The 22,597-nt window shown below is 35.0% G+C and overlaps 1 protein-coding gene across 1 annotated transcript in view; it reads left to right on the top strand.

The window, feature by feature from the left end:
- ZNF280D (zinc finger protein 280D) overlaps positions 1-22,597 on the top strand; it is a 124,587-nt gene that overhangs the window by 21,229 nt on the left and 80,761 nt on the right. Inside the window, exons 7-9 of the mRNA XM_021693807.2 lie at positions 4,358-4,475; positions 17,371-17,541; positions 17,862-17,971. Of these exons, the coding sequence (XP_021549482.1) occupies positions 4,358-4,475; positions 17,371-17,541; positions 17,862-17,971 (399 nt within the window). The remainder of the gene's footprint in view (positions 1-4,357; positions 4,476-17,370; positions 17,542-17,861; positions 17,972-22,597) is intronic.

Raw genomic sequence — 22,597 nt, 5'->3', positions numbered from 1 at the left:
AAATAAAAATAAATAAATAAAATGAGATATTTTACCCAGACCACTGACTCTCAAGCTTGGATTCTAAGGTTCTGCAGGTTATTCCTAATATTTCAAAAGATGGAAACCTACTTAAAATGTAAAGATCTTTTGCTATTAGTTGGAATCAAATTAACTCAGTGTACTTTTCATAAGTTGTGGCTTTTGCAGGATAGAAAACTGGAAAAAGAAACTTTACTGTTTAATTCAGTTTGATAAATAAAAATCCAACATTGGACCCAGTGAGAAAAAAAAAACAAAAACAAACAACAAGGGGAAAGTGTGTATCTTTGGTGTTATAAAAGTTAGAAACTAGAACTATTTCTGAGATGTTTATTTCTCTGGGCATAGTTTTATTTATTTTTTATTATTATGTTCAGTTAGCCAATATATAGTACACTATTAGTGTTTTCTGATGTAGTGTTCAACGATTCATTAGTTGCATATAGTTTTAAAATCAAAACACCTCAATTGGTGTTTCCCAATCTTGGTTAAGTTTTTAAAAGGTGAGGTTGTGCCAGTTGGTCTGGGTGGGTCCTGGAAATGGTGTATTGTAAAAAAAATTCTTCAAGTCATTCTAATGTGCAAAGTTAAGAATGACAGACATATTCTGGGATGAATTGAGACTCCTATTTAAGGACATTTACTCTGAATTTTGGAAGCCACTGCTTTTAATAAATTATAATTACAGTTTTTCATTTTATGTCGTGTGTGTGTGTGTGTGTTTACTTTTTCATGGAATATCTCTATACTTCAACATCTCTTTCAGAACTCTCACAGATAGCAGGGATATATTATTATCACTTATAGTAAAGTCATTGTGATCTAGCTTAAGGGTATAACTTTGGAATCAGTCAGGCTCTGGGTTCTCATTATAGCTCCATCAATAACAAGCAGGACTGTATTGGGAGCCTCATATAACTACACCTAACCTTAGTTTACCTATTTATAAAATAGGGTATAATATTAGTTTTTTATTAGTAATGTGACAACTATTTGATTTAATACATGAATCATGAAGTACAAGTACATTTAAAACAATTGTGACTATTATTTCAGTTTGAAAGGTGAATAACTTGAAGCTCAGAAGTGACTTGTCCAAGGTATATAGTTAAATGTGCTGGTCTTCTGAATCCCAGTCTGGTGTCTATTCTACCCTTATTATTGTATTTGATATCTTTCTGAACTTTTTATATTTTCACTCTTGGAGAATTATTTTAACCAGTTATTGTTGAACAATGTGTGCCTGCTCGCTGAAATTCCGGAGCTTAATTAACCAGAGTTGTTTCCTAATAAAGTGTTAAGAGTGTTAACTTTATATTTCTGTTAAAGAACTATTTTGGAAAATACAAGTGAATATTTTCCATTTTTTAAGTGCAAATATTTGGAGAAAATATTTATTATGAAATAAGATTGAGCATGGTTACGCTTTTTTTATATTACATGTTAAGGTTCAAATGCAGATTTGGGTTTGTTAGGCCTCAGATTCTAGAAGTGGTTTGAGTTACTTCGATACCTATTTCCATAACTTCTTTTTTGTTTAAACAACAACTATTTACTTATTTGGTATTTTATTCTGCAATTTATGCAGTGTGGTGAGGAAAGCTCATCTCTTTAAAATTTTAAATGTTTATTATTGAGGTATAATTGATATTCAACATTATGTTAATTTCAGGTGTATAACAATGATTTGATATTTATTTATATTGCAAAATGTTCACCGCAATGTAGTTAACATCTATATCACCATATGTAGTTAACAGAATTTTTTTCTTGTGATGAGAAATTTTAAGATCTACACTTAGCAACTTTCAAATATGTAATACAGTATTATTATCTATAGTCACCATGCTGTACGTTACATCCCCATGACTAATTTATTCCATAACTGAAAGTTTATACTCCCTTCATTGATTTTGTTTCCATAACTTAACACACCAATGTCAATAGAAAAGTTAGTAGCAAACCAAAATTCTGAAAACTTAATTATCCCTTAGTTAATAAGCACAAACCAAATAAAACCTTTGTGTTTCTATCTTTAATATTTATTTTGGAGAGAAGTTTAGAAAGAGAGAAGGGTACATACTATATTTTGAATTTCCCCCCCCCCCCTGCAGCATACTATAGAGTATATAAATCAGGACCATACTATGTATACAAATATGTATTCCTCTTTTTTCTCAACATTCTACTGGGTTTATGCCTTTGGATATTTCTCAAAAACAGTATTAGTGTTTGCATGATAGTCTATCATTATTTAACCATTCTTTTGTTGGACATACAGATTTTAATTTTTTCTTATTAAAAAGAATTCTCATTAAACATCTTCATTTCCTTATCATAAATTTTTAAAGTGGAATAATTGGACCAAACAATGTGAACTTAATAAAGCCTTTGGTAGCTGCTGCCAACATATTCATGCAAAAATGTTGTACCAAAATATAACCAATATTTACTATTACCAATAGTGAATGTTATCATTACTTTTTAATTTTTAAATTTTTATTTCAAGCTAATTTTAGACTTAGAAGAAAAATAATACAGAGGTTCTCATATATGCCTAACCTAGTTTCCCCTAATGCTAACATTTTATGTATCATAATTAGGTAATTAACATTACACTTCAAACCTTAATTGAATTTTACCAGTTTTTCAATTAATGCCAGTTTTCATTCCCAGAGTCCTATTCAGGATCACACTTTACAGTTAGTTTTTTCTTCTTAGTCTTATATTTTTCTGTACTCATTCTTTCTTTTCACAACTTGAATACTTTTAAGAGGAGTATCCAGTTGTTTTGTATTACATATTATTATCTTTAAAACAGTGCCAGTTCAGTAGTTAAAAATTGCCCGTCTTTATTTGCATTTCTTTGACTAGTAAGTTGGAAAGAGTTTTTTAATGTATCGGTCATTTGTATTTTGCTTTTGAAGTGTCTCAGTTTATAGCCTTTGCCCATTTTTCTCTTAAGGTGACTGTTTCCCTTTTGATTTTTTTTTTTTAAGATTTTATTTATTTGACAGAGAGAGACACAGAGAGGGAACACTAGCAGGGGAGTGGGAGAGGGAGAAGCAGGCTTCCCGCCAAGCAGGGACCCTGATGCAGGGTTCGATCCCGGGACCTTGGGATCATGACCTGAGACGAAGGCAGACGCTTAATGACTGAGCCACCCAGGCGACCCTCCCTTTTGATTTTTAAGCATTGTTAATCCTGAAACTTTTGCTTGTTGTATATTATGACATATAGAATGGTCCAGAATTCACTCTGAGTGCTTACTCTACAACGATGGTCTTTTAAAAATAGAATTGGAATATATTTTGTGAGTGTGTCAGTATATTTAATATGTAATAGTATTGGCTATACATCCTTAAATTGATCACACTTTTCGTAATTATACTAAACATCTATGTGTGCTAACACAAATTTATACTACCTAATTCTTGAGCACATTATCATTCATCTCATACTTTTCACTCTTCTTGAGATCATCTTCTCTGGGACCATCTTTTCTCCTGACAGAAAGGCTAAAATTTCTCTTGAGCCCTAAGGCTTCCAGGAGCAGAGCAGCTGTCCCAGATTATTCCTATAAATAGCTTTCATTCTAACCCATTTGCCTGGCTTTCTTATTGGGGTTTACCCTGTTGGTCAGGCAGCTTTCATATTTGCTCTTTGAGATGGGAGATTATCCCAATCTTGCATGGCTTTATTTGGAATAGCAGGAAGAGTGGGGCGGGGGGGCATTCTTTCTTTTCCTGACCCTTGCCTTATAAATTTTTCCAATAAAGATGATTCTAAAACTCAAATCATGTGCTATATTCATCCCTAATCCTGATGCACAGTATTGCAGATTGATTCCCAATTTGTTTGCCCTGATATTTTGTCTGGGGGGCTTATAGAGATACAGACGCTTTTAAATTTGTACTTATGTCAGTATGTTTTTCTGTTTTTTTCCTCTTACCCATAGATTTTGCGAAGTTTTACTGTTTGCTCTTTGATGGGAATACTGCATTTTTAGTAGCTCTCTAGAGTGTATCAATCCTGCTGATTTAAAATGGGTATATGTTTCCTTTCTCTTGAAAAAAAAAAAAGACTAGAATTTGCCCTGTTTTAATTGGCTAGTTAGGAACAAACCAGCTGTAAGAGCTTGCTTTCAGTTTTAGTAGATGATGATTTTGACAGATAGTAATAATTACCTCTGTGTTTTATAACTTGTTAATTACTGAGTTATCAAAGTTATAATATTGACATACACTTAAATTTACCTTTATAAAAGCTTATGAAACAAAATAATTGTAACTGTGGTGAGTAAATGTAACATTCTTCCTTTGAAATATTTTAACAGGGTTATATAACGAACTCATCACGAGTTGTGTCTAATAATTCTTCAGAGTTACTGTTTGACTTGACCCAGGATACAGGATCATCACATTACCAAGGGGGACCAACACTTTCTATACCAGGTTGGTTTTAGCACTTTTAAAAAAAATTATAAGAAGAAAGTTGATGAGTATGTATACGGAATTGACTTTCTGTTTTCAAGCTCATGCCTTCATGTTAAGTTTTTCATACATTGTTAAGTGGAATGGTACTAACAGTTCTTGAATGACTTTCTTGGTGACTTTTTTTCCCCCTTTGGGTGATTTTAAATAAAATCTTATTTAATAATAAGATGGACAGTAAGAAGGGCACGTGATGTAATAAGCACTGGGTGTTACATAAGACTGATGAATCACTGAACTCTACCTCTGAAACTAATAATATTCTATATGTTAGTTAATTGAATTTAAATAAAAATATATTTTAAAAATAATAAGATGTTTTATTTTTTCCTGTTAATTAAGTAGGCTAACCAGCTTTGAATTTGTTCTCACTTGGCACTAAAAATGGGCTGAAAAATCAAAATAACTTCTGTAAGTTATAGAAGTCTTTGATATCCTAAATACTCTGTTAAAAGAAGTATTAGTTTTTATGACTATAGTGTGTAAAAGTATGTGGTTACAAATGATTTCCTAATTAGATTAGTGTCTTTCTATTCAGTAGAGGCTTTAGATAGTGTAGTTACATATGATTATAGAGTGCTGTTATAAAGTGGCACAGTAAATTTGTATATAGCCATTACTCAGTAAATGCCCATTGGAGGAATATGAAATTTCCCTGTTAAGGTAGAATTAAAGTTCTTTGTATACTGAAACATAGTTCTTCATTAACCTAAAATAGTGTGCTATGAAAGAATTTCATCTAATTGAAAATTCTCTCTAATCAAGGCAATTACGCTTTGTATATTAGCAGTTTTGGTATATTTCAAATATTTGACAAAATAGAGATAAACAAGATTTGGGGGGAATTTTTAGATTATTTACTAACAAATCAGTGTGGAGAATCTACCAAACCCTCCCCCAATTTTTTTATTCTAATATTAGTGCCTAAAATGTTTTTCCATTTAGATAATATTTAGTTGATAGTCACTTCTTTGGGTGTCACTTAAATACTTACAAAATCTAGTTAGGAAAATAGGTAAGAACCAAAAGAAACAAGGAGAAAAATTGTTGTCTTAAGTTTGGTTTTACAAAACACAAGGACTTTATTAATAGAAAAAGTCTGAATTCTTAAAACTTCTTGGGAGTAAAGGCAATGACTCCTGCTCTACCTCTAAGTTTTCTGCTGTGGAGAGAGACATTAACCTGAGCAGTAAGTAGGGTGATGAAGAAGATGTAGATTTGAACTGCTGTTCTTAAGATTTTTGTAGTCTTCATTAAGTCTTTACACTTCGGTCTTCTCATATTGTTAAAATGGAGATTTTATTTTTCTTATTTAATGCATTCATTCTCCAGGCCTGGAGTCAGCCATTGGGAGATAAAATTTTAATTCTCACTCTACTTTAGTCAGGGCTTTTTGAGGCACAAATAAGATAAATAAAATGTGAAAATGCATTATGAACTTTAAAGGACTTGACAACAGTTGGTATGAATCATAATATGTGCTTTATGTTCAGTAGCATGATTAACTGACCACTGTCCAATGATCACGGATATTTGCAGAAGACTGGATTTGAGCTTGTATTTGAAAGGATTTTTACTGGCAGAGAGAGAGCCCTGTTCAGTGTAGAAAACACAAACCAAAGACAACAGGGATGAATAAAGGGTCAGAATTTAAAACCCTTAAATGGAGGCACCTGAGTAGGTGCCTGAGTGGCTCAGTTGGTTAAAAGACTGCCTTGGCTCAGGTCATGACCCCAGGGTCCTGTGATCCAGCCCAGCCAGGGCTCCCTGCGCTCAGCCGGGAGTCTGCTTCTCCTTCTGCCCCTCCCCCCCCAAAACTCATGTGCTCTCTCTCTCTCTGCTCCCTCTCAAATAAATAAATAAAATCTTTATAAATAAATAAAATTCTTAAATGCAGAGGGATTTTATTTCTTACATTAAAGTTCTTATAGTATAAAACTGTTTCGGGCGCCTGGGTGGCTCAGTTGGTTAAGCGACTGCCTTCGGCTCAGGTCATGATCCTGGAGTCCCGGGATCAAGTCCCGCATCGGGCTCCCTGCTCGGCAGGGAGTCTGCTTCTCCCTCTGACCCTCCTCCCTCTCATGCTCTCTGTCTCTCATTCTCTCTGTCTCAAATAAATAAATAAAATCTTTAAAACAAAAAACAAAAAACAAACTGTTTCTACTGTCCAGCCTGTTATATAAGCAGATGCTTAATCAAAATATCAGCATTCATTGGCTTTTCAAGTAACCTAAGCATCTCACAAGACTGCTACTGTGAAAAAAAAAAAAAAAAAAGACTGCTACTGTGAGGGGCACCTGGGTGGCCCAGTCAGTTAAGTGCCTTCGGCTCAGGTCATGATCCTGGGGTCCTGTGATCGAGTCCTGAGTTGGGCTCCCTGCTCAGCAGGGAGCCTGCTTCTCCCTCTCCCTCTTCCTGCTGCTCCCCCTACTTGTGTTCTCTCTCTCTGTCAAATAAATGAATAAAATCTTTAAAAAAAAAAAAAGAATGCTATTATGATTACACAAATCTTTTCCAAGTACCCATATTATAGCCATCAATAATCACATGCCTTGCAGATGGAAAAAAAAATATTTTTATGTTCTTTCACAGAATGAAACAGAGGAACCAACTAGTATAATACTCTGTTTTTCTGGCATGTTTCCTCTTATTAAAAAGCTGACAGGTGAATCTATTAGAATTTTTTTTCCTCTAAAGTAAGTTAAGATATAAAGTATTTCGTTAGTAATGATAATAGCTGTCATTTATTGTTGAATGCTTTCTATGTGCCAGATGTTGTGTGGGTGCTTTTTAAAAGTAAGTTAAGATACAAAATATTTTTTTAGTAACGATAATAGTTGTCATTTATTACTGATTTTTTTCTATGTGTCAAATATTGTGTTGAGTGCTTCAAATACATTATCTTATTTGATCTTAAAACAGTTCTGTAAAATAAGGCATAACTTATTTTACAAAAGAGGAAACTGAGGCTCAGAGAAGTTAAATAAACCAAGAATACATAGCTAGTCAGTGACAGAGCTTGAATTTCAACTTATACTGTGTGGTTTAAAGGCCTGAAATATTTCTAATATGTTTACTGCTTCTAATTTTAGTGTATAGTTGAGGACATTAAAATATGGTGTGCAGTTTTAGAATCCTTATTACCAAGTAGTTGTGTGTTGCTTTCAAAAAGAACTTTTGCCTGGCCTGGTTATAGCCTAAATATCCCAATTTCTCTTGCTAAGGCTTGAATAGGGCTAAAATCCTTTAGCCTTAAGGTGATGGGTTTTCAAACTAAAAACTGTTTTTACGAATAAAATTCCTGTGCAAACAAAATTTTATTCAAAAGTCTAATAAATAAAATATAAAAGAGTTCCTCTGTCAGACATAACCAGGGACATAATTTGAAAACCATTGTATTAACTCCTTCCATTATGAGCCCTTTCATATGAGTGAATGAGATATTATCATTCAAGATTAGTTTTTCCACTTTGTACTTTCCACTTGTAGTTTTTCCACTTTGAATAAATTGATAATATAACCTAAAGCCATGAGTAGACCCCCTCTTTGTTAGGTGGAAAAAGAACTAACATTCCGTTAGACATTTTAAATAAATAAAGTGGGTCTTTCTAGATTTTTAGAGTAAAATAAAATTTTTCTTTTGTAAACTACAGTGTACTTAAAACATTGAAAAGTGATTCATTTGTAGAAACTTAGTTTGGAGTATTCTCTGCTTTAATTTTTTCTTTTCTTTTTTGCTTGGGGTATTTTGGTCTGGCTTCTTTCATAATTGCTCTTTATATATTCCTTTATTTGAAGCCATATTTAGTATTTTCTTGCATAGAGAGATTATTTCATGAATTATTTGAATATATACAGTCCATAATAGATGTTTGTATAATTTTTTATACCCCTGACTTTTAAAAAAATTATTTATTTCTTAAAAATTAAAGTAATGTTTATTGATTTTCCTCAAGTTTTTATTTAAATTCCAGTTAACGTACAGTGTAATACTAGTTTCAGGTGTAGAATTCAGTGATTCAGCACTTACATACAACACCTGGTGCTCATCACAAGTGTCCTCCTTAATGCCCATCACCTAACCCATCCCTTCACCTACCTCCCCTCTGGTAATCATCAGTTTGTTCTCTTCCTTAAGAGTCTGTTTCTTGGTTTGCCTCACTTTCTCTTTCTTTTTTCCCCCTATGTTCATTTGTTTTGTTTCTTAAATTCCACATATGAGTGAAATCATGTGCTGTTTGTCTTTCTCTGACAGACTTATTTCACTTAGCATAATACTTTTTAGCTCCATCCTTGTCATTGCAAATGGCAAGATTTCATTCTTTTTTATGTCTGAGTAAGATTCCATTGTGTGTGTGTGTGTGTGTGTGTGTGTATCACATCTTCTTTATCCACTCATCAGTCGATGGACATTTGGGCTCTTTCCATAATTTGGCTATTGTTGATAATGTTGCTATAAATATTGGGGTGCATGTATCCCTTCTAATTAGTATTTTTATATCCTTTGGGTAAATACCTAGTAGTGCAATTGCTGGATGGTAGGATAGTTCTAGTTTTAATTTTTGAGGAACCTCCATACTGTTTTCCAGAGTGGCTGCCCCATTTTACATTCCCACCGTGTAAAAGGGTTCCCCTTTCTCTGTATCCTTGCCAACATCTGTTGTTTCCTGTGTTGTTAATTTTAGCCATTCTGACTGGTATGAGGTGATATCTCATTGTAGTTTTGATTTGTATTTCCCTGATGATGAGTGATGTTGAGCATTTTTTCATGTGTTTGTTGGTGATCTGTATGTCTTCTTTGGAAAAATGTCATTCATGTCTTCCCATTTTTGAAATGGATTATTTGTTCTTTGGGTGTTAAGTTTGATAAGTTCTTTATAGATTTGGGGTACTTCCCCTTTATTAGATAGGTCATTTACAAATATCTTCTCCCATTCCGAAGATTGCCTTTTAGTTTTATGGATTGTTTCCTTTGCTGTGCAGAAGAAGCCTTTTATTTATTTATTTATTTTTATTTTTTTATTTTTTAAAAATATTTTATTTATTTATTTGACAGAGAGAGAGATAGCGAGAGCAGTAACACAAGCAGGGGGAATGGGAGAGGGAGAAGCAGGCTTCTTGCCGAGCAGGGAGCCCGATGTGGGACTCGATCCCAGGACCCTGGGATCATGACCTGAGCCGAAGGCAGACGCTTAACGACTGAGCCACCCAGGCGCCCGAAGCCTTTTATTTTGATGGAGGCTTAATAGTTTGCTTTTGTTTTCCTTTCACAGGAGGCATATCTAGGAAGAAGTTGCTATGGCCAATGTCAGAGAGGTTACTGCCTGTATTCTCCTCTAGGATTTTGATGGTTTCCTGTATCACATTTAGGTCTTTCATCCAATTTGAATTTATTTTTGTGTATGATATAACAAAGTGGTCTAGTTTCATTCTTTGGATATTGCTGTCCAGTTTTCCCAACACCATTTGTTGACGAGACTGTCTTTTTTTTTTATTTTTTAAAAATATTTTATTTATTTATTTGACAGAGAGCGAGCACAAGCAGGGGGAGTGGCAGGCAGAAGGAGAGGGAGAAGCAGGCTCCTCGCTGGGTGGGGAGCCTGATGTGGGGCTCGATCCCAGGACCCTGGGATCATGACCTCAGCTGAAGGCAGATGCTTAACTGACTGAGCCACCCAGGCACCTCAGACTGTCTTTTTTCCATTGGGTATTCTTTTCTGCTTTGTTGGAGATGAATTGACGATATAACTGTGGGTTCATTTCTGGGTTTTCTATTCTGTTCCATTGATCTATGTGTCTGTTTTTGTGCCAGTACCAGTCTTGATGACTATAGCTTTGTAATGTAGATTGAAATTTGGAATTGTGATGCCTCAGCTTTGATTTTCTTTTTTGAGACTGGTTTGGCTATTCAGGGTCTTTGTGGTTCCATACAAATTTTAGGATTGTTTGTTCTAGCTCTCTGAAAAATCCTGGTGGTATTTGATAGGAATTGCATTAAATGTGTAGATTGCTTTTGGGTAATATAGACATCTTAACAATAGTTGTTCTTCCAATCCATGAGCATGGAACATTTTTCCATTTCTTTGTGTCCTCTTCAATTTCTTTCATCAGTGTTTTATAGTTTTCAGAGTACAGATCTTTTATCTCTTTGGTTAGGTTTATTCCTAAAGTATCTTATGGTTTTGGGTACAATTGTAAATGGGACTGATTCCTCGATTTCTCTTTCTGCTGCTTCATTATTGGTGTATAGAAATGCAACATATTTCTGTACACTGATTTTGTATCCTGCAACTTTATTGAATTCATATGTCAGGTCTAGCAATTTTTTGGTGGAGTCTTGGGTTTTGGGATATAAAGTATCATGTCATCTGCAAATAGTGAAAGTTTGGCTTCTTCAGGATGGCTCCTGTTTTTTTTGTTGTCTGATTGCTGTGTCTAGGAGTTCCAGTACTATGTTAAATAACAGTGGTAAGAGTGGACATCCTTGTCTTTTTCCTGACTGTAAAGGAAAGGCTTTCAGTTTTTCCCCATTGAGGATGATAATTAGCTGTGGGTTTTTCATGTATGGCCTTTATGATGTTGAGGTATTATGTTCCCTCTATCCCTACTTTGTTGAGAGTTTTTGTTATGATTGGGTGTTGTACTTTGTCAAATGCTTTTTTTGTATCTATTGAGAGAATCATATGGTTCTTATCCTTTCTTTTATTAACATGGTACATCACATTGATTTGCAAATATTGAATCACCCTTGCAGCCCAGGCATAAATCCCACTTGATTGTGGTGTGTGATTCTTTTAATTTACTGTGGGATTTGATTTGCTAGTATTTTATTGAGAATTTTTGCATCCATGTTCTTGAGGGATCTTGGCATATAGTTCTTCAGTAGTGGAGTCTTTTTCCTCATAGAATGAATTTGGAAGTTTTCCTTCCATTTCTATTTTTTGGAATAGTTTGAGAAGAATAAGTAATAACTCTTCTTTAAATGTTTGGTAGAATTCTCCTGTGAAGCCGTCTGGCTCTGGAATTTTGTTTGTTGGGAATTTTTTTGATTACTGATTCAGTTTCTTTACTGGGTTATCGGTCTGTTCAAGTTTTCTATTTCTTCCTATTTCAGTTTTGGTACTTTATATATTGTAGGAATTTATCCATTTCTTCCAGGTTGTCCGATTTGTTGGCATATGGTTTTTCATAATATTCTCTTATAATTGTTTGTATTTCTGTGGTGCTGATTGTAATTTCTCTTCTCTTTGTGGTTTTATTTATTTGGGTCCTTTGTTTTTTTGATAAGTCTGGCTAGGGGCCTATCAATTTTACTGATTTTTTTTCAAAGAGCCAGCTCCTGGTTTCATTGATCTATTGTTTGTTTTTTTTAGTTTCTATATCATTTATTTCTGCTCTAATCTTTATTCTTCCCCTTGTTCTGCTGACTGTAAGCTTCATTTGTTGTTCTTTTTCTAGCCTTTTTAGGTGTAACATTTAGGTTGTTTATTTGAGGTTTTTCTTGCTTCTTAAGGTAGGCCTGTATTGTTACATATTTTCCTCTTATGACCGCTTTTGCTGCATCTCAAAGCTTTTTGACCACTGTATTTTCATTTTCATTTGTGTCCATGTAGTTTTTAATTTCTTCTTCGATTTCCTGGTTGACCCATTCATTTTTTAGTAGCATTTTGTTTAATCTCCATGTGTTGTGGTCTTTCCAAGTTTTTTCTTGTGGTTGACTTCAAGTTTCATAGCACTGTGATCAGAAGATATGCATGGTATGACCTCAGTCTTTTTGTACTTGTTGAGGCCTCATTTGTGACCTAGTATGAGATCTGTTCTGGAGAATGTCCCTAGCACATTTGAAAAGAATGTGTATTCTGCTGCTTGAGGGTGGAATGTTCTGAATATATGTTAAGTCCTATCTGTTCCAGTGTGTCATTCAGAGCCACTGTTTCCTTGTTGGTTTTCTGGTGAGATGATCATTGTAGTGAGTGGGGTGTTAAAGTTCCCTATTATTATTATATTATTGTCCACGAGTTTCTTTAATTTTGTTATTAATTGCTTTATATATTTGGGTGCTCCCATGTTGGGGGCATAAATATTTACAATTGTTAGATCTTCTTGTTGTATAGACCCCTTTATTATGATATTGTGACCTTTTTCATCTATTGTTACAGTCTTTGGTTTGAAATCTAGTTTGTCTGATAAAAGTATTGCTACTCCGGCTTCCTTTTGATGTCCATTTGCACGATAAATATTTTTCCATCCCCTCACTTTCAATCTTCAGGTATCTCTGGGTCTAAAAAGAGTCTCTTGTAGGCAACATATAGTACAGTCTTTTTTTTCTTTTAAATCCATTCTGACACCCATTGTCTTTTGATTGGAGCATTTAGTCCATGTACATTCAGAGTAATTATTGATAGATATGTCTTTAGGGCCATTTTATTACTTGTGTTGTTTGTGGAGATTTTCTCTGTTCCTTTCTTCTCTTTGTCACTTTGTCTTTCCACTCAAGAGTCCCTTTTAATACTTCTTGCAGGGCTGGTTTAGTGGTCATGAAATCCTTTAGTTTTTGTTTGTCAGGGAAACTCTTTATCTCTCCTTTTCTGGATGATAGCTTTGCTGGATAGAATATTTTTGGCTATTTTCCCCATTCAGCACTTTGAATATGTCATGCCACTCTCTTCTGGCTTGCCAGATTTCTGTGGTGAGATCTGCAGCTAGCTTTATGGGTCTTCCCTTGTAAGTTAGGGACTTTTTTGCCTTGCTGCTTTTAGGATGTTTTTTATGACTATATTTTGCAAATTTAATTACAATATGTCTTGGTGTTGGCCTGCTTTTGTTGATTTTGATAGTTCTCCATGCTTCCTGGATGTGAATGTCTGTTTCCTTCCCTGGATTAGGGAAGTTTTCAGCTATTAGTTCCTTAAATAAGTTTTCTGCCCCCTTTTCTCTCTCCTCCTTGTGGGATTCCTATAATATGAATGTTATTACATTTAATGGGGTCACTGAGTTCTCTATGTCTATTCTCATTATGCATAATTCTTCTTTTCTTTTGTTCAACTTCATTATTTTCTATAGTTCTATCTTCTGTATCACTTATTCATTCCTCTGCTTCTTCCATCCTTGTGTTCTCTGCATCCAGTCTGTTTCAGATCTCAGTTATTGCATTTTTCATTTCTGACTGATCGTTTTTTAACTGTTTTATCTCTGTGGTAAGGGCCTCCCTGAAGGTCTTCCAATTTTTTTCTCAAGCCCAGTGAGTATTCTACGATTGTTGGCTTTAAATTCTCAATCAGGCATATTACTTGTATCTATTTTGATTAGATCTCTGACTGGGACTTTTTCTTGTTTGATTTGGGATGAATTCTTCCATCATGGCATTTTGTCTAAGTCTATCTTCTGTGAGTTAGAAAAGCCTGTCAATTTCCTGCTTCTGAGGCTAATGGCTTTGTGAAGAAGAGGCCATATAATGTCCAGAGCCTGGTGCTTCAGGGAGTGTCTCTGGTGTGTGCTGCATGTACTCTGGTGCTGTGTGTTGGCTGCTCTATCATTCAGTCCAGTTGTATGCAGAGGCTCTCCTTGCCTGTAGGAGGCAGTGTTTGGGCCTTGGCCAGAGTGTGGTGAGTTTTAACTAGGTGCACTCTGGTCTGCTTATTAAATGAGATTTGATGCTACTTCTACTAGAACTGAATCCTTGCAGACCTTTCCGGTTGGGAGATGTGTGTGCAGGAGTTTCTGCTGGGGGGTGGGGAGAGAAATGGCACCAGCCTACTCCTTTGTCCCCAGAGAGGGGGCTTCGTGCTTGCTGCTCTTAGGGAAGGACTCCCAGAAGAGCAAATGAATAATTTTCCTTTGTGTATCCCAGGCATTTTTCAGACTGCTGCTTTCATGCTTTCATGCTGTCTGTCTCTGGGTTGCTTGCTTGCCAGGAGCATCGCAGTACACTTTGGGCTCTATCCCAGCCAACCCTGCTGACTTTTAAAACTCCAAACTTTAGAGATGTGGTGTGGGTAGGGGCCTGCATTGGTCTGCTCATGGAAGGTCTTGCTGCACTGGGACTAATGCAGGTTTGATGGAGAAGGACAGTTGAGCCAGAGGAAAGGGTTGTGGGACTTGGAGCAAGCAGGCTAGGCAGCCAGTATCCAGCTGAGCTTCCTTTAGCAGGTGGCTCTGTGCCTCTGCTGAGGGGCAGGGGAGAGAAATGGCGCCCACTGGCTCTTTTGTCCCTGGAGAGGTGTTTCTGCCAACACGGCCAACATGGCCTCTCACAGATGTGCTCCAAGAATTGTAAACAATCTCCCTGCTGTGTGCCTTAGGCATTCCTCAGATGGTGCCATCTGCCCCTGGGGTTGTTTGCCAGCTTTCTCTCCAGGAGTAGGGCAATGCCCTCAGGGATCTATCGCAGCCAAGCCCACCGACCTTTAAAATTCCAATCTTCAAGTCCTGCTGTTTGCCAAAATGCATGGAAATCAGCCTTCGTGTTTTCCCAGCCAATAGCTTTGGGGAGTTCTCCTTGTGCCTCTCTCAGCTACCAGGGCTCCCTCCCCTCTGCAGCACCTGTGATCCCGTGATCCATTTCTCTCCCAAACCATGTCTCCATACTTCCTACCTTCATAGATGGGGCCTCTTCTCTCTCTTCTTTCTCTAGTTGTGGAGTTTGTTCTGTCAGTCCTGAGGTTGATTTCTTGGGTAGTCAAAATGATTTGATAGTTATCTAGTTGTGTTCAAGGGACAAGAGGAGCCTAGGGTCCTCCTACTATGCCACCATGTTAGCTCTCTCCCCCCCAAATTAAATTAATTAAAAAAATTCAAGTAAGTATAGGGGCACCTAGGTGACTCAGTTGGTTAAGTGTCCAACTCTTGATTTCGGCTCAGGTCATGATCTCAGCTCAGGTTAAGCCCTGCATCAGGCTCCATTCTGGGTGTGAAGCCTGCTTAAGAGTCTCTCTCTCCTGGGGCGCCTGGGTGGCTCAGTTGGTTAGGCAACTGCCTTCGGCTCAGGTCACGATCCTGGGGTCCCAGGATCGAGTCCCGCATCAGGCTCCCTGCTCGGCAGGGAGTCTGCTTCTCCCTCTGACCCTCCCCACTCTCATGTGCTCTCTCTCATTCTCTCTCTCTCTCTCAAATAAATAAATAAATAAATAAATAAATAAATAAATAAATAAATAAATCTTAAAAAAAAAAAGATTCTCTCTCTCCTTCTCCCTCTGCCCCTTTCCTTCTCTAAAAAAAAAGAAGAAATTTAAAAAAATTCAGGTATAATTAAATAGTGTTATATTGGTTTCAGGTGTACAGTATAATGATTCAACAATTCTATACATTACTTGGTGCTTACCACAATAAATTTATCTTTAATCCCCATCACCTGTTTCACCCATCCCCCTACCCACCTTCCCTCTGGCAACCAGCAGTTTGTTCTCTGTATTTAAGTGTTTGGGTTTTTTTCTTTCTGTCCTTTTTTTCCTTGTTCATTGTTTTGTTTCTTGAATTCCACATGGGAATGAAATCATATGGTATTTGTCTTCTCTGACTAATTTCACTTTAGCATTAGATTCATTATATCCTCTAGATCCATCCATGTTATTGCAAATGGCAAGATTTCATTTTTTTTTTATTCCATTTATTTATGTACAAAATCTTTATTCATCTATTGGTGAACACTTGGTTACTTCCATATCTTGGCTATTGTAAATAATGCTGCAATAAACATATCTTCTAGTGTTTTTGTATTCTTTGAGTAAATACCCAGTAGTGGAATTACTGGATCATATAGTAATTCTATTTTTAATTTTTTGAGGAACCTCTGTACTGTTTTCCACAGTGGCTGCACTGGCTTGCATTCCTGCCAACAGTGCATAAGGGTTCCTTTTTTTCCACATCCTCATCAACATTTTTTATTTCTTGTCTTTCTGATTTTAGCCATTCTGACAGGTGTGAAGCGATACCTTATTGTGCTTTCGATTTGCATTTCACTGATGATGAGTGATGTTGAGCATCTTTTCACATGTTTTTTGGCCATCTGTATATCTTTGAAGAAATGTCTGTTCATGTCTTCTGCCCATTTTTAATTGCATTATTTGGGTATTTTTTCATGTTGAGTTGTATAAGTTACTTTTATATTTTGGATATTAACTCCCTTTTGGATATATCATTTGGAAATATCTTTTCCCATTCTGTAGATTGCCTTTTGTTTTGTTGATGGTTTCCTTTGCTAAGTAAAAGTCTTTAATTTTGGTGTAGTCCCGATAGTTTCATTTTGCTTTTGTTTCCCTTGCCAAAGGAGACATATCTCGAAAAATGTTTCTATGGCTAATTTTAAAGAGATTACTGCCTATGTTTTCTTCTAGAAATTTTATGGTTTCAGATCTCACATTTAGGTCTTTAATCCATTTGAGTTTATTTTTGTGGATGGTATAAGAAAATGGTCCAATTTCATTCTTTTGCATGTAGCTGTCCAGTTTTCCCAACATCATTGTTGAAGAGACTTCTTCCTATTTTATATTCTTGCCTCCTTTGTTGTAGATTAATTGACCATCTAATCGTGGGTGTATTTCTGGGCTCTCTGTTGTATTGCATTGATCTGTGTGTCTGCTTTTGTCCATACCATATCCTTTTGATTACTACAGCTTTGTAGTATATCTTGAAATCTGAGATTGCAATACTCCAGTTTTATTCTTCTTTTTCAAGATTGATATTTGGTATACCCCCTGACTTTTGATCACATCAATTTTTACCATTATTTATTGTCATTTGAATGATAGGATAATTCAGTTGTATTACATTTAGTTTAGCTCCAAAGTAATTTTACCTTGTTATAAGTAATATGCTAAAGTGTTTAAAAATATATTTCCAACTATTTAATTCATTGTAGGTATGAATGAAAGTTCCTTTTTATCAAAACGTCCTTCTACTTCTGAAGTAAACAGCGTTAATCCAAAAAAGCCAAAGCCCAGTGATGGTATTTCTGGATTAAATTCTTCAGCTGTATTTCCTTCAATTAAATCTCTTTCAGTGACATCTCCCCAGGCTACATCATCAAAAGGTAAATGTGAAATGTGGCATATAAAAAAGAAATTATAGGGGCTCCTGGGTGTCTCAGTCGGTTAAGCATCTGACTTTTAATTTCGGCTCAGGTCATGATCTCAGGGCTGTGAGATTGAGCCACACTGGACTTCGTGCTGGGCAAGGAGCCTGCTTAAGATTCTCTTTCTCCCTTTGTCCCTCCCCCCCTTAAAAAAAATAAATTACAGTATTTATACATAAGTTTTAGAAGTTGTAGTAAATTTACAAACTGTTATTAGTGGTTATTTAAGGTTATAGAGTGATGAATTTTGTATTATATATGTTTTGAATTTATTTTAGGTACAAATACCTCATCACATCAATCTAAAAATGGAACACCTTTTCCAAGAGCTTGTCCAAAGTGCAATATTCATTTTAATCTTTTGGATCCTTTGAAAAATCACATGAAGGTAAAACTTTTTCAAAATTTAATTTTAAAAAGATTTGCAAATACCTAAAAATACTGATTGATTTATAGTAAATGTTTTGTGGAGATAGGTAAAAAATCTTCTCCTAGTGGTGTTTCCATATAATTTAGGCAAAGATTTATATTCATAATGATTATTTACATATAAGATTTTAAAATTTCCTCTGAATCATCAAATTTTAAGATTAAATTTATATGCATTATAATATATGCTTTTTATATTCTAATTTTAAATGAAAATAAAGTATTAATCAGAAAATCAGAATATTTTATAGTTTGGTATACTTCAAACTTTTTTTTAAAAAAAGGTATATAGTTTCTTCAGTTATCTTATTTTTGTGTCCATGGTAATATGTGCATGTCACATTACACAATGAAAATCTGAATTTTACATTTAATTTTCAACACTCAGACTTAAGCCCCAAATGATGGATGATGGAGCATTTCATATGAAATAATTATTTTAACTCCATTCAGAATATAGTTGTGTAATTGTCATTAATTAATTCAGATTTTTTGTTGGAATAGGAAGCTTTTGAAGTTAAATTTTAAGAAATTTTCGGGGGTACCTGGGTGGCTCAGTTGGTTAAGCATCTGACTCTTGATTTCGGGCTCAGGTCATGATCTCAGGGTCATGAGATCCAGCCTGGCGTCAAGCCCGTGGTTGGGCTCCATGCTGGGCGAGGAGCCTGCTTAAGGGTCTCTCTCCCTCTTCCTCTGCCCCCTTCCCTCTAAAAAAAGGAAAAAAAAATTTTCAAAGTAAAAATGAAATATGAGGTGTAGATAACATTTCACTTGAAATATTTTAGTACATATTACAGTATCCTACTGTGTCTGAGGATAGCCTGTATTCTATTTGCATGCCCAGTGTAAATGGCAGGAAGAGGGAAAGAGGAAGAAAAAAGTCCATGTAGATTATATGAAGAAAGAAAGGAAGGAGGGGTGCCTTTGTGGTTCAGAATAGCACGGAGTCTGCTTGGGACTTGCTCTTCCTCTTCCTCTGCTCCCCTGCCTTCACACACACACTCACTTTCTGTCTCTCTCTCTCTCTAAAATGAAATAAATCTTTTAAAAAATACAACATTTGACAGAAAAAGTAAAATAAGGGAACTTTTTTAGAATTTCAAATACAATCTCTTTATTCATATACAAAGCTGTATTTGGTCTGTCACTACTTTCAGCTCTCAGACTGTAGTCCCTGATAATTGCTCTTTGTGCTTTCTTCTTACGTGAGAATTAACCTGTACAAGTGCTTTCACTTTTTTAATCTGTGTAACATTTTGATGAGAAACCTGAATTTTTTTTTTATGTTTTGAATTTGGAAAAAAGGGCTAAATTCTTTAATTAACTTTAATTATTTGAGTAGGTAATACAGTGATATTATTTAAAAAAAAAGTTTACAAAGGCGTACAAGTAAAAAAATCATAATTGTGTCTCTTATTTACCTGGTTCCCAGAATGACTCTCAAAGAAAATTATTTTTATTAGTTGGTCTTTGTATTTTCCCCAATTTTCTTTCTGCATATACAGGTAAACAGAAATATTCTTATTTCCTTTCTATTTTGTGTATAATTTATAGCTTATTATATATACTTCTGTACTAGAGAAACTGGCAGCCATTTTCCAAAATGTAGCTTTACTTCCAAAATGTATTGTAGCATTGTTTGGGATTACTCATATTAGAAACAGCCAAAATTTCATACAACATTCATATAATAGAATACAACCTTTTAAAAGAATGGAATCTCTATAATAGGTAATGATATGGAGAGATCTCTTAAGACATATTTTTTAACTAAGTTAAATATAATGTGAATAACTTATGTGTGTTTGTATCTCAAAGAGATGTGATGGAATAGGGCAAGGAAGTTTAAGACTGTGTAAACTCTTTGCATTCTAGTTTATGCATTTTATATATCAGTTGAAATTTTAGTATTACGACAGTGACTTCCATTTTGGAAAAATGTGATTTTTAGATTCTTTATAAATGAATTTTTGCTGTTACTCTAGATAAGAAGATGACTATACCACAGAAATAATGTTTCCTTTCAATAAAGAATATCTAAAACATAAAGCAAAATCCTACAATAATAAGAATAATTTATCTGAGACCATGTGCCAGACTACTAAGCTTTAAATACATTATTTCATTTAATCCTTAGAAAATTCTTTGAGATCGACATATTTCTCATTGTTTTATAGCCAGTTTATTTAAAGACATAACTGGCACTCACACATTTAATGGTAAAAACCCACGTTCTAACAAATTTTTCCTTTTTTAGTGTATAAGTTATTTGATGTTACATGGAAACTTGAAAATAGGTAAATAATTTATTTTGGAATTGATATTTATCAACCAGATCTAGCATATTAATTACATTATTTAGATATTTGTATTTTTATTTATTTTGTTGTCTGCTTGATGTTACATGGATTGAGCAATACCATGTCTCAATCTACATCTTTCATTACTAATATTTTCTTGGATATATTGCAATTTTGTTTTAAGATTGTTGCTGTTGTATGTGATATAGATGAATCTCTTATAATTGTATTGCAAATACATCCTTTAGCATTTTTATAAAGTGTTCTTTTTGTCTTAATGTTTAATGACTTTTAGGCTCACAACCTATGGTTTCTTATGGTTTCCATGTACCTAGTATATTATTTGTGTATCCTTTTCTCTTTAACCCTTTTGAATCACGTTATGCCCCTTGGTTTCAGCAGAGTTGATTTTTCCTTTGTGATCTTATATGAAAATCTCTTTTGTTTTGGCACTTGAGTTAAACTTATTTATATTCATTGATATGATATATTTACTTGGTCTTGGTTCTGTCACATTTATTTATTTATTTATTTCTATATATTTTTAAAGATTTTATTTATTTGACACACAGAGAGAGAGCACAAGCAGGGGGAGCGGCAGGCAGAGGGAGAGGGAGAAGCAGGTTCCCCACTGAGCAGGGAGCCTGATGCAGGGCTCAGTCCCAGGACCCTGGGATCATGACCTGAGCCGAAGGCAGACACTTAACTGACTGAACCACCCAGGCACCCTGTCACAATTTTTTATTATTATTATTATTATTTTTTTAAGTCTTTCACTATGTGGTTGCTTTGTATGTAGCTTAGGTTTTTAGGGATGCTGTATTTTTATTCTCCTATTTATCCTTGTAATTTTAATGCTGATATAATTCTAGTAGTCTTCTATTCCTTTGGCCATTCTCTAATATTAAAATTAGTTAAAGTAGTATTAAATTTTCTATTTTTTTTTTTAAGATTTTATTTATTTATTTGACAGAGAGAGACACAGCGAGAGAGGGAACACAAGCAGGGGGAGTGGGAGAGGGAGAAGCAGGCTTCCCGCCGAGCAGGGAGCCCGATGCAGGGCTCGATCCCAGGATCCTGGGATCATGACCTGAGCTGAAGGCAGACGCTTAACGACTGAGCCACCCAGGCGCCCTTAAATTTTCTATTCTTAACCCACCCATCCTTAACCGTCTCCTCTCCTACCTGATTTTAGTCAATGGTATCTTTCTGAGTGTTTACCTTTGTACCATTAAGATTGCTCATACCTATACTACTTCACTTGGTAGCTCTAAATGATATTCTTTGATGTACTGCTGGTATATTTGAGGCAATCGTGAACCTTCTCAAACTTACGTTCATTGTCCTTTTACCCCCTTACAGTTTTTATTTGTTGGCGGTATCATTTTTTTATTGTCAGGGCATATAATATTTGCATTTGATTTTCTTAACATTATTTCTGTATTTGTTTTAATCTTTTTTCACAGTAAATATATTCAGTGTTGATTACCAGTCTGTTTCTCATGGTTTCTTTAGTTATCTCTTGTTTGGCTGAAGTTCATCCTATCTAGTAATTTCCATAAGGAGGGCCTGGGAACAGCATTTTCTGAATTCTTTCATGTTCAAAAAAGTTTGACTATATTCCATTCTTGAAAAATGGTTTGGCCATGTATAAAGTAAGTTGGATCCATTTCTCGGTTTTCTGTTCTGTTCCACTGATCTATGTGTCTGTTTTTGTGCCAGTACCGTACTGTCTTGTTGATTACAGCTTTGTAATAGAGCTTGAAGTCTGGAATTGTGATGCTATCCACTTTGGTTTTCTTTTTCAACATACCTCAAGCTATTCAGGATCTTTTCTGGTTCCATACAGCTTTTAGGATTATTTGGTCCAGCTCTATGAAAAAGTTGATGGTATTTTGATAGGGATTGCATTGAATGTATAGATTGCTCTAGGTAGTATAGACATTTTAACAATATTTGTTCTTCCAATCCATGAGCATGGAACATTTTTCCATTTCTTTGTATCTTCCTCAATTTCTTTCATGAGTGTTCTATAATTTTCTGAATACAGATTCTTTGCCTCTTTCTTTAGGTTTATTCCTAGGTGTCTTATGGTTTTTGGTGCAATCGTAAATGGGATCAGCTCCTTAATTTCTCTTTCTTCTGTCTCATTGTTAGTGTATAGAAATGCAACTGATTTCTGTGCATTGATTTTATATCCTGCCACATTGCTAAATTCCTATATGAGTTCTAGCAGTTTTGGGGTGGATTCTTTTGGGTTTTCCACATAGAGTATCATGTCATCT

Source organism: Neomonachus schauinslandi, chromosome 9 (assembly GCF_002201575.2).
Source record: "Neomonachus schauinslandi chromosome 9, ASM220157v2, whole genome shotgun sequence".
NCBI classification, from domain to species: domain Eukaryota; kingdom Metazoa; phylum Chordata; class Mammalia; order Carnivora; family Phocidae; genus Neomonachus; species Neomonachus schauinslandi.
This window is presented reverse-complemented; position numbering and strand designations above follow the sequence as displayed.